The sequence below is a fragment of the Larus michahellis genome, chromosome 1 (genome assembly GCF_964199755.1).
Source record: "Larus michahellis chromosome 1, bLarMic1.1, whole genome shotgun sequence".
NCBI lineage: Eukaryota > Metazoa > Chordata > Aves > Charadriiformes > Laridae > Larus > Larus michahellis.
Window position 1 is genome coordinate 94,534,644 of NC_133896.1, and position 14,850 is coordinate 94,549,493.

The 14,850-nt window shown below is 39.8% G+C and overlaps 1 protein-coding gene across 3 annotated transcripts in view; it reads right to left on the reverse strand.

The window, feature by feature from the left end:
• Positions 1 to 736: 736 nt before the first annotated feature.
• The window catches only part of SLC22A15 (solute carrier family 22 member 15), a 43,016-nt gene continuing 28,902 nt past the window's right edge, over positions 737 to 14,850 (reverse strand). For 2 of the 3 annotated variants that reach the window (XM_074593994.1, XM_074593981.1), the window contains exons 11-12: positions 13,146 to 13,334; positions 8,425 to 10,041 (exon numbers count right to left, since the gene is read on the reverse strand). In XM_074593994.1, coding sequence (XP_074450095.1) covers positions 9,955 to 10,041; positions 13,146 to 13,334 — 276 coding nt within the window. In that variant the 3' untranslated portion in view covers positions 8,425 to 9,954. Of the gene's footprint in view, positions 2,397 to 8,424; positions 10,042 to 13,145; positions 13,335 to 14,850 lie in introns of those variants that run through there. The other variant, XR_012588237.1, reaches the window with a different exon arrangement.

The window sequence follows — 14,850 nt, forward strand, 5'->3', positions numbered from 1 at the left end:
ATGCTCAAGGGACTAGCTACTCAAGGAGAATCTTTAAATTACTTTTTTTTTTTTGGAAGCATATACAAAGGTATTAAAGCTCTGGTATACAGCAATTTAAAACAGAACACTGATCTCTCTTTCCCACAGTCACTTTTTTCAGATTCAGACAATACTTTCTTTGTCACTGGACAGGGGACAAGAAATGCAGTCAAGCTATTTATCACCTCGTTTCCAGGTAATGAAGACAAATGTTCAAACTCTGCCATCCCCTGCCACGATGTTTAGGCAGAAGCCCTGAGGACAGGGCCTTAGTTTTTGTGCGTTTGCTAGCACTTCAAAGAAGGGGTGTCAAGTGCCAACTAGTGTTCCTGGGCACTCCCCCAGTACACGTGTTAGTTACACCACCACAGACATTTTTGCTATGCTAAACTCCCCAAAGTGTTTCCAGTCTTTCAACATCAATCAGCATAACTGAAGCCAGTAGTAAATTGATTCTCACATTCCACGGGTGCCGGTTTTTGTTAGAAATGATTTGTGATAGATACAGTGGAATATATTGATTAGTACTGACAGTCCCAGTTTCCCAGGCGCTTTGTAGCACTGCCATCCCAAAATGACCTGCTTTCCACCTTGTCAATTTTCTTCTGCAGAGTCTGTTATAAATATCTATTCTATTATGAGAGCTTCAACCCCCTCCAGAAAACAAGACAAAAGGGTCAGGCAAGTAAAAAAAAATAAATAGTGCAATAGGTTTGCAGTGTTGCAAAAGAGCTTGTTTTTATTGAGATATTTTGTGTCGGGGAAGAAAAGGCACAAAATAAGTTACAAAGACATTATATGAACTGTGTGAGTCAGAGGCAGTATCAGAGCTGTTACAAATCACCTAAAAGTTGGCTTACTAACATAGGTTAGCCTTTACAAAAATCTTAAAAGAAAAAAATGTATTTCAAATGATCAAAATCATTCAGAAATTAAGTGAGAATGTAAAGACCACCAATATTAATTTTGACTAAATTCACCTGGGCTTACCACCATCACCCTCTCAGAAGACAGATATCAATGGAAAATATGTAGTATTACAGAAATATTTTTAAAACTCATTTACATTTTATAAATTAAGAACCTGATATTTTGTACCTCCAGCGAAGTACAGTACATACAGGTAAGGCAGTATGCATAGGAAATACATTAAGAAAACAGAATAGGTAAGTGCAATTATTCTGAATATTTCAACATTTGTTATGGCCCCTCACGTATGGCAAAGAACATCTTAAAAAGTTGGATCCAACAGCTGTTCACAGAACATATGAATATACCACCATAAAAGGCCTATTGTGGAAAAGCTTATGCTGTCTTTAGTTGTGACTTCTCAAATCACGTATTCTAAAAACCAGACTTTTCAGCAGTACAACTCTGAGTTAACAACAGCACACTAATACAGTTAAAGAAGAGAAAGTACTTCTGAAATACACCAGTCATTCTAACATAGGAAGGCTCATAACACTCAGTATTCAAGTAATCCAAATTTAAATATTTAAAAATACACACACCAACTATATACAACTTGATTTTTGTTTGAAGCAGTGAATCCATTCCCCCCCATTCCCACTTTCCTGTTACTCAACTCTCAACTGGCAAGGACTTCCGATTGTTGTTTCAAATTAAACTGTCATGAGGATCTACAGGATGCAGAGACTATACAAAGATTTGTTTTCATGATGGTGAAGGGTTGAGCAGAAAGTAGTTTACCCCTTTGGCTGCTCCTCTGGTCAAGTGAGATCTAAGTGCTGTCTTCTGAAATCAGCAGGGATGCAAATGTAACCAGACACAGAACTTGGCTATAAATGTCTGGTTATATCCTTAGGAGTCTCATTTACTTGACCCAAAACACCAGTAACACAGGAAGGTAATACAGTACCAACTACCACCCACAAAAACCGTCAACCCAAACTGTAAGGTCTTGATTTGAAGAAAACCCTGTACAGTCATGTATTGAGCATAACTGTCAGGGTTTTGGTAGCAAGGGGGCTGCAGGGTCTCCTGTGTGGGAAGAGGCCACAGACTGCCCTGTTCTGGTCCCAGCCAGCTCAGCAACAGGCACACAGAAATCACAGAATGGCTGAGGTCAGAATGGAACCTCTGGAGGTCATCTGGTCCAACCTCCCTGCTCAAGCAGGGCCACCCACTAAAAGTGGGCTGCCTAGAACTATGTCCAGATAGTTTCTGAATATCTCCACGTATGGAGATTCCACAGCCTCTCCAGGCAACCTGTACCAGTGCTTGGTCACCCTCACAAAAGTTCTTCCCTATGTTCAGATGGATCCTCCTGTGTTTTGTTAGTGGCCACTGCATCTTGGGCACAGCAGGCACTGATCCACTGCACTCCAACACTGTCAGAGGAGTTTCTGGCACTTCTGCAAAGGCATGTTTAAGAAAGGGCAGTAAATGACAAGAAAGATTACAGTGCTATAGCAGTAGGAGGAAAAAAGGATAAAACCATGCCAGCACAAGAGGAGCAGAAAGGAGAGACGGCTGAGCAGGAAAAACGCCAAAGGAAAATCATAGCCTGAGCAGAGGATGAGAGTAAACTCAGGAGGAGCTACAACTCTAGAGGGAGTGCGGCTGGTGAAGAAACCCACAGGAGAGCAGTTAAATAAGAGACAAGGAGCAGTGAAAGAACAGCAGACAACAGCCTGATCCCAATCTCCTGCACTGCCTGTTGCACTGCTGAAGGAACATGCAGCCAAGGAACTGGAGACCACTCTGGGGTGGGGGATAGCATGGGGGGAGAGAGGGAAGAATGGTATCTGGAAGGAAGCAGCAGTGTTTTCCTTAAGTGTTTTATTTATTTTTTCTTTCAATACCAAAACCAGTAATTAAAAGCTCTTTAATTAGCAATAAATTAAATTGATTAAAGCTCCCCAACTCAAAACTTTTTATTGCTCCCAAAAAGTCATGTCCTCAACTCAGGTTAGTATAAAACCAAGAGCTTTCTGGCCCTTCTAAAAGCAGACAGTACACACAGGAGAACCCATGTTCTAAGTGTGTAATTATTCTGCTCCTTCAAAAGCGTAAATCTTTTAACTAAATTTAAAAGACCTTTAAGAAAAAACTTTAAATAGAAGGAGGACTTGTGGTCTTTAAGTCATAGATTCCCACACAAATAAGAAAAATTAATTATTTTCTAGTTTCATAAAAATCAATTAAATACAAAACTGACAAAAAAGCTCAACATAAAGAGGTAGCTTAAAAAAAAAATCAAAGTTATTAAATTCAGGAAGGAAAAGTAGTGCAATAAAAGTATCCATACGAAAAATATATTTCCAATTTTTACATAACTTACTCAAGTTTTCACAAGAACAAAATAAGATTTGGGTTAGACTTTGGGGAGCAACAAGGATCAAATATTCAAAACCAGTCTTAGAGGCATACTTGAAATCACAGCAACTGCAATAAGTTCTTTTCTCACAAATCACCCAGCATTTGTCTGCTCTATAACAGTTTTCATCAGTGTCTGCAACACTTAAATTTTTTTTTCCCTACAAACTAACATCAGAAACGCCTGTGTCCCAATGAAGTTTCCATCATTCAAAAACATTTTGTTTGAACGTGGATGTGCCAAATACCTCTCTGGGATATCTTTCAGTAAATATAACTTTCAATATTGGCAAAGGTTTTTCTTACTGTCATACTTTTACTGCCTCCTGACAAAGTAGCACCTCAGATGCGGTGGTGGGAAGCAGTAACATGCATCCTAAAGATCTGTTTCCTCTACGAACCTTTTGCAAATGGGGTGGGGAAGTACTTAAACATACTCCATTCTATAAGTTTGCTGTGTATGAGAGGACCCTGACACCCCATGGTCCCACACCATTCTGCATGCACAGTGGAAAGAGCAAATTAATTCTTTCAAACCATTTATCTGGGGGCAGCCAGCTCTTGCTGCACAAACTTTTCTCCACCTGCCTATTTACTGGCAAACAAGCAGCCATGATAGGGCTGACTTGCAGTGAATTTTAGTTGTACTAGGGATTTAAACTCTAGATCTTATTATTTATCAATGCCTCAAACAGTCTGTATATTTTATAGAAATCTGCTAGATCCTATGAAGCTCCAGGCAAGCTGTTATTAGCAATGCTAATTTGTAAGACTGACAAATGAACTAACAAATTCCAATGTGCAACTTTTAACCAGGTTTTATCAGGTCTTAGAGTGAGCTTTGCAACTCAGAAGCAAACAGGCTCTGCAGATTTCTTTATAATGGCTACATGGTATAAATTCTGCATGTTCTACAAAACCTACACTTTATCTTAAATCCTTCATTTAATTTCTTTGGTTTCTCAAAAACAAAAGCTACTTGAGTGAACTGAGCAATGAACGAAAGACAAGGAAACAAAGGTAACTCTCTCTCTGTCCCCTAAAGCTCCAGAGCTGCTTGTAAATACCAGTTTTCGCAGGCTGCATGGAAGAATTCCAAATGAATGCAGTTAGAACTAGTTTTGGACCATCGCTTTCCAGCAAAAACTGTCTTTGGCACTTATATAATCCAATTCTATGATGTCTCTTTACACACAGTCCCATATCAAGTTGACTGAGGAAATTAAAGACAACTCTTATAAAACAGGCACTTCAAATTAGAACAGAAAAATCTGTTCCCCATTAGGCAATACAGGAGCTTTTTTCAGAATGACAGAAACAACAAGTTGTACCAAAAATAAGACGAGAGAGTTCAGTAAATTCGGACTGTTAGGCTGAAAGTTTTACCCAGCTCTATTAGACTTAAATAACAGTAGCACCTGGAAAATCTGAAGGCTGGAAGAGACTGGACTTACAAATACACAGCATGGAAAAAATCTGTATAAATCTGTTCACCCTTCAATTTTGCATTTAGATCTCTCAGAGGTTCTCTTACGTAGGTATCTTTCTTCCATTTAATTCTTCTTGTAGTAAGATACAAGCAATGAGACTCAAAACAGAGCTATACCCCAAGTCTCCTGTTTGGTAAACACCTCAATATAGACATTTCTGACACAGGCATTAAATGTGTCAGGCCAGACTAACTTCCATCATCAAATGATAGCACCGCTCTTGGGCTTTTCTGACATATTTACTGCAAGGCTCACAACTCGCATGCACAGATGTCTAGATTCAGCTGTGTCAAAGAGCATGATCAAAGAAACTCTAACAGGGTGGAAAAAGGTATACATAGCACACCATCCTTCAGCTAAAACAAAATAATACTAACTAAATCTGCATTCAGTGATTACGCAGAAGACTCAGGAACAAGAGTTTTAGCTCAAATGTTTCCATTAACATACTCTAGGAAAAGTAAGTTTGTTCCTCACTTTCCCCTTTTCCTCAATACAACAAAAGCATTCTTTTGTGAAAGGCTTTTATATGTGTAGGTGAAATAGGCTGGAAAATGTAAATTCAACTGCATTCCCCATGGTTCTGCAATGGATATTCTGCTGAGCTCAGTACGTCCATACAGTCTGGAAACCCTGGCATGGATTCTGTGCTGTGAACAGAGAAGCATATGCCTGCAATCCTTAAAGCCTTGACTGTAACAAAGGTGGCAACTAGTTACAACCTGCTCCATATTAATTAAGTGTCTCTGGAGACATGTGGACACATTCTTCACTCAACACCCTGACCTGAACACCGAGCCACCACTTGTGGCCCTCCTTTAACACGAGCTTCCAAGTTCCTGGTGTGTCAGGGAGTCCCTGAATAGCACTTCCCCAAACCCTAGGTGGAGAGCATTAGCTTTGTTTTCAGGCGAAGCAGTTTAAATATTCTATTCTCGTCAGCCTATCAAAAATAGACAGGTAGTAAAATCCTTTTAGAAGGCTGAAGTATCAGTTGTGTGACAAAAATGCAGCAAATAATTCTAATCTTTCCATCTTTCTAAAGGGAAGCTGACAAATTAAGCTATGGCCAGTCATACAGCATTCTCCAAAAGAGAGCTTTACTAATTTTAATGGTTTTAGTGACATGCCATCTCACAGAAAAGCTGAGTCCAAAAGAAAACTGAAGCATGCCACATTTTATATTGATCAAAAGAAATGCTTCATCACTAAAGTAGTAGTGCTATACAAAGTTGATATTAAGAAGGGAATGATGAAACTGGTGTCCCCAGCAGGACATCCTGGAACCAATGCTAGCTCTGAAAGGAGAAGCTTCAAGTCAACACAAGCAGCAAGAAGGGTATTTCTACCCAATGGCTACTATCTTGTGTTCTCATTTACCCTTGCCCTAAAGTGTTTCTGTTGAATCCTCTACTCTTTTGACTCCCTCCAGCTAATTCTCCTGCATGCTGTCTCACACGACCTGTCATTCTCCTTCATTCCTAGCTGTATTTAAGCATCACTTGTGAAGTCCCCAGACAGCAGAATCTCAAACATACCTCACCCGAGACATTATTAAGATCTGACTAGTCAGCACCATGAGAAAGCTTCTCTCATTTCTAGCATAATCCCATTAAGTGAGCTGTCTGAAAAAAACCGACAGCTACAAAACCAAAGGAATCCAGGGAAGGAATTCCCATCTTGGGTGTAGGTAGGCTAGTGCCTGTACAACACAAAAATCAGTTAACAGTGTAGGCTGCTTAGTATACAAAGCTACTCTGGAAAAAAATTTGGGATAAGGTTGTCATACTTCACTCAACTATAGCAAGGATATTGGGTCTCAGACTCTTAGCATTACAATACATCATAAACTATGATATAACTAGCGCTGTATCAGCCTCTGCTCTCCAGCAGCTCCCTGGGGCAACCTTACTGCCCAAACACAGACTTATTAATCGGGCCTACGCAGACTACTTACATATAACTTCAAAGCTACATATTACAAACTTCTGACTTGGGCTTTCAAGTAACATGGTTGTGGGACCCATAACAGCAGGCACTGCTCAACTGAAGAAGTTCTGCTTAGCAATAATGCTCCATTCTAGATACAGAAAATTCTGCCCATGTAGGCTACAAAACACTGTGCAGCATCTGTCCCCAGTGAATGCCACATACAGCACAAGTATCTCAATATTATAAAGCATTACACTCTATAGGTAAGAAAAAAGTGATCCTACAGGGTTTCTGTACCAGAAGGCCAGTTCTTATGAAACAAACCTCTCTGAAAAGAAACTTAATGCACCCAACAGATTTGGACTTAAGAACACAAAGCAGGAGAGCAAGTAATTGTAAGAAGCCTGATACTACATTGCTGAGCTCCTCCTGGAGGGTTCTCATCTATAAAACTTCTGAATTAACTGGCCAGGGAGAGTAACAATCGAGAGTTCCTATGGTTGACACAAAAAAGATGCTGCCCTTTAAAATTTGAAAGGTGCAAACACAGGACAGGTATAAGGTTAAAAAAGAGCAGCAACTTTTATGGAAAAAAATTGCTGATGTTTTCGTCACTCTCATTTTTGCAATTCTACATGTGTATACTGATGATATCAAAGTGCATGGGTGGACAGGTAAATTTAATTTTAAGTTGAGGACTGTCACAAAACCCAGATCAGGTCTTGGAAAGAGCAATCTCCTCCACCTGAACCATTAGCACATCCTACTGTTCTAATGAAAATTATGTTGAGGTGTCCCATGGCATGGCCAGGGTTGCCAGTAGCAGATGACGACAGTAAAACTATGGAGTGAAGAAGGCTCACAGTTCCTGTCTGCCTCTCAGGGGACTTACTCCACCTATTGTCCAAAGAGGGACAGAGGCAGCAAACACCTAAAAAACCTGCTGCGTCTTGTCAGCATGTTAATATCACCAGGCTTACCACTATATGCTTCTAAATAAGCAGGTATTATTTATTTAGATGCCATCAGCAACAAAAAAAGTCTTTTTTTTCCGTCTGTCCATAATTCAAAATGTGAATGCAAAACTAAAAAACATTATTTGACCAAATAGATTCAACCTTTCCAAGTACTTCTGAGTACCTTATTTGGGGCAATTTTCTTGCATGCAAAAGCACCACATAAGACAGAAAGACTATCCAGCTGGGTTTAAAAGTACCCTGCCATAGCTACAACAACTATTCAACAGTCTGGAAAAAATAAAGTGAAGACTGGAGGCCGGAATTCTTCTAGTGAAGCTCATAACACAGGCAAAAATCAAAACAATACTGACACATTGTCCATAGGGACTGAAGTTCCTGACTTTGCTCAGTCAATGCCTGGATCAAGTTCAGGCCAAGCGGGAGGACTGCATGTGTGAATCCTCAGTCTCTGGGCTGCCCTCTGCACCAGCAAGGGTAGCTGCTCATTGCTCAGCCTTACAGTTCCCAGCTGTAACTTCCCAGCAACATTCAAGCAGCTAGCTGCAAACTTCAGATGCTCTCTGCTTTCACTTCCTTTCAGAGTAAAGGAGCTTCCCAGTTTAACCAGAAACTATTCAGCAGTCAGCTTTTTGAATTTTTTTAATCCATCTTTCTTTAGTCTAACATCCACAAAAATGGCTGTCAAGCCTGACAATGCATTTGCTGCCATTGTGTGGCATTTTCTAAGAACTCCAAGTATAAAGATTAGCAAACTAAGGATTCTAAGTAAATTAATCTTAATAAATAGAAAGCAACAGGTTAGAGGATGAAGATGACAATGTGATCAAGAAAACTGAATCCTTGTAAGGCCTCATCTTTGTAGCTGGAACATTTCATATGTTCATGTTTCATATTTCAAGATTCCATATCCCTCTAACAAAGCACTTACAGGAAGTTCAGCATAAACAGGAGAATGAAGTTGTCTTCCTCAAGGAGGTCACGTAACCAAGTGCTCAAGCAAGCACCTGGCTAAGAAACAACATCAAGTAATCAAATGCTGTCTCAAATACTTTTGCTCCCCCCCTTTTTTTTTTTAAATGAGAACTTTATCTACACACAAGAATTTTAAATAAATACTAGCAGCTTCCTGGCAATAACCTCCAAAACGTAACAGCAACCCATGGTTCCTCTTACCACTTCAGAGTTAAGTTTCTTGCAGAAATAAAGACAGATAAGGCCCACAAAAATGAGCTATATATTCTAACAGACACCTCACACACACTATGTGATAAATACCTCACCTATGTCCCACCCGTGAAATTACATCCTTCACAGAATTATTTCATTCCACAGAGAAGCTGCTGAGCTTCAATATTTATGGCAAAGTGAGGACTAGGGAAAAGTGGGAAAAGTAGGCAAAGCTATAAACAGTAGTGCTGAGATGTGGGGAACATGTGGTAAATGTATGCATAAGACAGCCCAAGAAATCACTTGGTTGATGAACAGAAGGGAAAAAAAATAATCAGTAATGTCCTTTACGTCTGCAGGCTTTATGGTTGCTCTTTTCTGTAGTCCTTCCTCCCAGCCTTCCATTATCATCAAGTTACACACAACTCATGACTAACCAGCTGCATTCTGGAACTACATACAGGTGGGTGTGTGTGCACGCAGGGAGAGAAACCTTATGGTCATAGTTGCCTCTCCCCTACTCAGTATGCAGAAGCCAATTTAACATACAATTTCAGGAATCTGTTCCCATTGGAGCAGCACACAGCACATTCTGTGACCACTTTCACTCTCCAGAAAAAAAGTGGATGTTTTTGAGTTTGTCAATTTATACTGAATCAAAATCAACCACCTTGAAAGTAAAATACAAACATGTGCATTGATGATCTGTCCAAATCTATCTAAGCCTAGGTAATTTCCTAGGTTTCAGAAGTACATGATCCCACCCTTGCTGTCTCACCTGGCTTCAAATGTGGTCCAAGCACTGTCATTCTGAATCACAAGAATTTGAACAGCTGTCTCATATGGAGAGCATCAGTGGTGTAATTAGTCTGAACACTACTCAAACCCCTCTCCTAGTCAGGAAAAACACAGGAACTTGTGCAATGACATTCCCTGACAGGCGAGGTCCCCAGTACTCATCTTACAGCTGGACTGACCAGGCAAGTAAGAAAAAGCATAAAATAAGCCAGTGTTTCTTCTTTTCACTATTTGATCATCTGAGTTTCTTCATCAGCATCATAAAACTCCTCATCTTCACTTCCACTTCCTGCAGAACTGTCTTTGTCTCCAGACTAGGAACAAAAACGAAGTAATCAGTTAGCGCAGAAGCCACTAAATCAATCTCAAAATACATAAGCACAAACCATTACACCTCTGTTGAAATGCTGGTAGAGAAAAAAGTAAGAAAAGATCGATCAAATCACTGTATTAAAACTCTGTAAAATACATTATGTGAATTAATACTTCTTTGTGTCTTTCGTTCTTCAAAATCTCTTTTAAAGGCATGGGCTTTCTCTGCTCCATCAGTACACTACAGAATACACGCAGGAGAGAGACCGGCTAGAATGGTTCTGAAGGGATAATCTACTCAGCTTTGTTAATTTAAGTCTTAAGGTCCCTAACTCTGCGGTGAGCTGCTGGAAACAGAGGCTCAGAACACACAGATTACTGGATTAGGTAAAAGCTTCTCCATCCTGAATTATTACTTCTCCATGTGTAGCATGGGCATTTTCCTATGCGAGTTTAATTGAAAAGATCCCCCTGCAATACTAGTTAAAGGTGTTATGGAAAAGGGAAAACACGTTACCACTTCATACATTCAGAAAGTAAACTCCCTATTATAGGCATACCTACTCCAGCCAGAGTCCTTCTAACAACATAATTTATACCCAAACTGAAGTTGGCTATTACAGCTAATTGATTTTTTATTTGTCCAGCATAGCATTCTTCCATAGAACTGATACAAATTACTCCAGTTAAAGATTCTCTTCCTCGTATAAACTGTCTAATTTGAGTATTTAGAATTTTTTTCCAGTACGTTTGCATCCACCCTAAGACTTCTGCCTGTCTAGTCATATGCAAAGCAGGGTGAGAGAGAGGGTGAAAAAGAGAGAAATGGAAATCATGTTCCTGACTGACAGTACCATGCAAGCAAAATCTGTAGCTTTAGATCTGTCTTCAGAGGAGTTTTGCTACAGCAATGTGCGTTAACTGCAAAGGAATTTCAAACAGTTTGAGGACTAAGACCTGTCAGAAGATATAAAAGGAATCATGTTATGCTTTTTTCTGGATTTCTAAAATTATTTGAGGGAAGTCAGGCTATTGCTGGATGCCATCCAACTTGAATATCACGTTCATGTATGTTAACAGGGACAAAACCTCCGTTCTGGGCAACCATAACACATGTTATTTTGAAAGCGGTACAAAAGGACAATGGATTCCACCGGGGGAATTCAGCGTATGCCAAATAAATTCTACATTTTTCTTACAGCAGCTTTGTAAGACCTCTCCATGGCCTTGTCAAATAGGGTTAATGTTTAACAGCTTTCCATTTTATCAGTGCTTTCTTTGTGAGCTTTAAAATAAAACCCTAATGTGTCACAGACTTTCAAGATATAACTTCACTGAAGTTACAGGATTACTTCAGGCCCGAATCAGTCTTTTTTTTTTTTTTTTTCCTTTTTCCCCCCATTTTGATTCAATCATTTTAATCCATCTGGGGAAAAGCGTTCTGAAGAACGTTCTCAATTTTTTTTTTTTTTTTCTTTTGTGGATCCTGTTCAAATTGAGATTTTTAAGAAGCCTGCAGAAGTGCAAGCAGAGAAGATTTAAACCTGAGAAGACTGCTTGAAAAAGTGAACCAAGTTCTGCAAATACTGATAGACAGACAACACTTGTCACCCCAAAGGAAAATAAAAATACAACTTTCCCCCTTCTAAGTTGTAACACCTGCACTGTTTGCTAGAATTGTTTTTTGTTAGTAAGCCATCTGCACAGTTAAAATGTAATAATGATGTAATTACCAAAATAACAGCTGGTATAAACTTGATGTTAAGTGTATATGATGGATTTGTGCAGCCAACAAGAATGTGGTGCCATAACATATTATCCAGTCTGGTTAAAAATTTTTATTAAATATGCATGTAAAGTGGCTAAAGTATAAAATTAATTGTTACAGGCCTGCCTCTTTCAGCTTTCTTCAAGGGTGCTTTTGTCACTAAACTGTACTGTCCTGTCAAGAATTATTACAGCTAAAATTGGTAAACAAAGCAACATGTTGAAGCCTTTGAAAGGAAGCAACTGTTCTCATTCTAGAAATAGATGTTACTCTGCCTCTTGATTTCTGTGTAAATAAATTTATGACTATCTGTTAACCTCAGACTGCTTAACTGAAAATTAATCAAATGAAAGTAAAAGGTGTTATAAAGATTCTTTTTCACATCAGACTAATGGGGCGGTTAACTTTTTTTGTTTTGAGCTGCCCTTCAAGTCCTCTGAGCACTTACTCAATTTTTATTAGTCTATCGATATTTAAAGTTTTGGGACCAGGATTTAGACATTAAAACCTTACCCAAATTCATACACCCACTTCCAGCTCGATAGCTACTTCTCTCTAATTCCCCTCCATTCACAGAGGAGCAGCCACGTAAGAAAACCTCCACATGACTTGAAGATGTACGCACCTCAAGAGGTGTCCAGGAGTTTGACAAAATGAAGTATAAAGTGACAGGAAAAAACAACATTCAAGGAAACCTCATTGGAAAACATCCTGCTGCCACATTTATTTATGCTTATGCCCAGGAGTTTTGTAGTTCCAACATTTTCAAGGACTCTTATTTCCCAGGAAGTGGGGGGGAAAAAAAAAAAGGGGGAAAAGAAAAGAAAGTGGACAGATCACAGAGGTTAGTCTAGCTCTAACCCATTTAAAGACTCTCTAGGCTAGACCTAACAAATTGACATTGCAGAACAGTCAGTGCAGGTCAGGGCAGACGTACAGCATGCTGCCTTTGAGAACAGCCCTTCACAAACAGGCTTCTGTTTTCTTTAACATCTAAGCTTCTCAAACTTTAATGGCGAGCTTTGCACGAAGATTGCTGCAGCAATCCATTTTAGAGATTAAAGAGGTACAGACACCACCGAGTCCTTTATTCCAAAGGAAAAGATTGTATGCTTTTGGCCTTGAAGGGATGAATTAACCCAGCTAGGTTTCAGCCTGCATTTCCAGACAACATTTCAGATGTGATGGTAAGGTTACTAAACTATCTTCTGTATCTCCTTGGGCCTACCCTCCACAGGCTAAGAATCACTATCCTAATCTGTTTACAGTAGCATATTCAAACTGACATCTGAAATAAACACAACAGAAAAGCAGTAGCAAACAAAATAATGAATATACCTGTGAGCCATCTAGGGCTTGCAATGACATGGCTTCACCACCCAGCCTCCGGTATGAGGATACCTGCAGGTCTGAAATAGTTTCTAGCAAAGGGCTGTTTAAGGTCTCTGGCAACAATAAACTTAAGAGCCCAGACAAAAGACCAGTCGCTCCAAACACAATGTAAGGCAGAGACCACTGTACAGATTTCTGGAAAAAAGAACAGAAAGAGTTAGGTTGAGATTGGTTCCCAATTTCCTATCTAATCCCCAAGCCAAAACTTGTGGCAATTGACCCCCGTTGAACTGTTCCACGCTGCTGGGAAGATCAAAGGTGCAATATTCCCTCAAGCTTTCATCTAAAGCCATGTGCTCTAGGCCCCTGACCATCTTGGTTACCCTCTGCTGGACCCTCCCCAGATTTTTCAACATTCCTCCTGAACTGTGAGGGAACTAAATCTGTGGGCCACATACTGAATTTGGCCTGATGTATCTCAGTGTGAAGTTTGCCTGTTTGTGATGAGAGGACACTGCTAGCTTGTCATCCATTGCCATACCTGTGTCTCTTCCAGCAAAGCTCAGCCAGTTGGTTCCCAGCCTGTACTGACCATGTAATTAGTCCACACCAGAAACAGAATTTTATTCTTCTTGTTGGCCTTCACGGGATTTCTGTTGGCCCAAAAGGTCTCAGTGGATTCAAGATCTACCCTTTGGTGTGTCAATCACTCCTCCGTATTTTGCATCCTCTAAAAACATGAGGAGGACAGATATTCTGTCTTACCTGCCACTTGTCACCAGCCACCAAATACTGAGCCTGTCACTATCCCTTTGAGCCTGGTGGTCCATGCAACATTCAAATCTACTATTCCTTTCATCCAGGACACACTTCCTTAGCTCCAAACAAGAATGCTATGGGACAATGTCAAAAGTCTTACAAAAGTCTCTCCTGATCTCCTCCCTTTCCTCATCTGTATTACCTTCTGTGATGAAATGCCTGACTATCAAATCTAACTGGATGAGAATTAATTGTCCTTAGTAAATCCAAGTTCACTGATCCCGATTACTCCCTTGGCCTTCACATGCTCAGAAACAGACTCTGAGAGGTCATGTCCCATGATCTTCCCAGAGACTGAGTTTGAGCTGCTCAGCCTGGATCCACTTTCTGATCTTAAATACGCACATAGCATTAGCATTTTTTTTCCCCACAGTTATCAGTGTCCTTTCTCTGCGGCAATGGTTTATCACAGATGATGGACACTTGTCTCACTATCACAGACAGCTCTTTCACCACTCTTAGGGAATCCTATCCCATGGAATTGAAAGCTTTTAGCTTTAAGTGTTATTGAACCTACTGATCCTCCACTGTTTGATGGCCTTCTGCTTCCTCAACTGTGCTGATATGCACAGAGTGTTTGGGTTAGGCTTTGCCTATGAAGGCTAAAGCAAAAGTGTTAAATATTTCAGCTTATTCCATCTGATCCACCAATAGGATCTCCAAATCATTCAACAAAGGGCTAAACATTTTCTCTAAATTTCCTTTAGCTGATAGAATCCCTATTTATGTTCCTTTCTAGTTTTAGCTTCAACTGAGCTTTGGCCTTCCTGTCATCACCCCTGACAGCCTAAGCAATATTTATACTACTCTTTTGATGCCTGTCCCTGTTTTCACATACCTTGTTACTAGCAAAACTACATCAGGGAAAGGTGCATGCAAAACTATGAGTCAT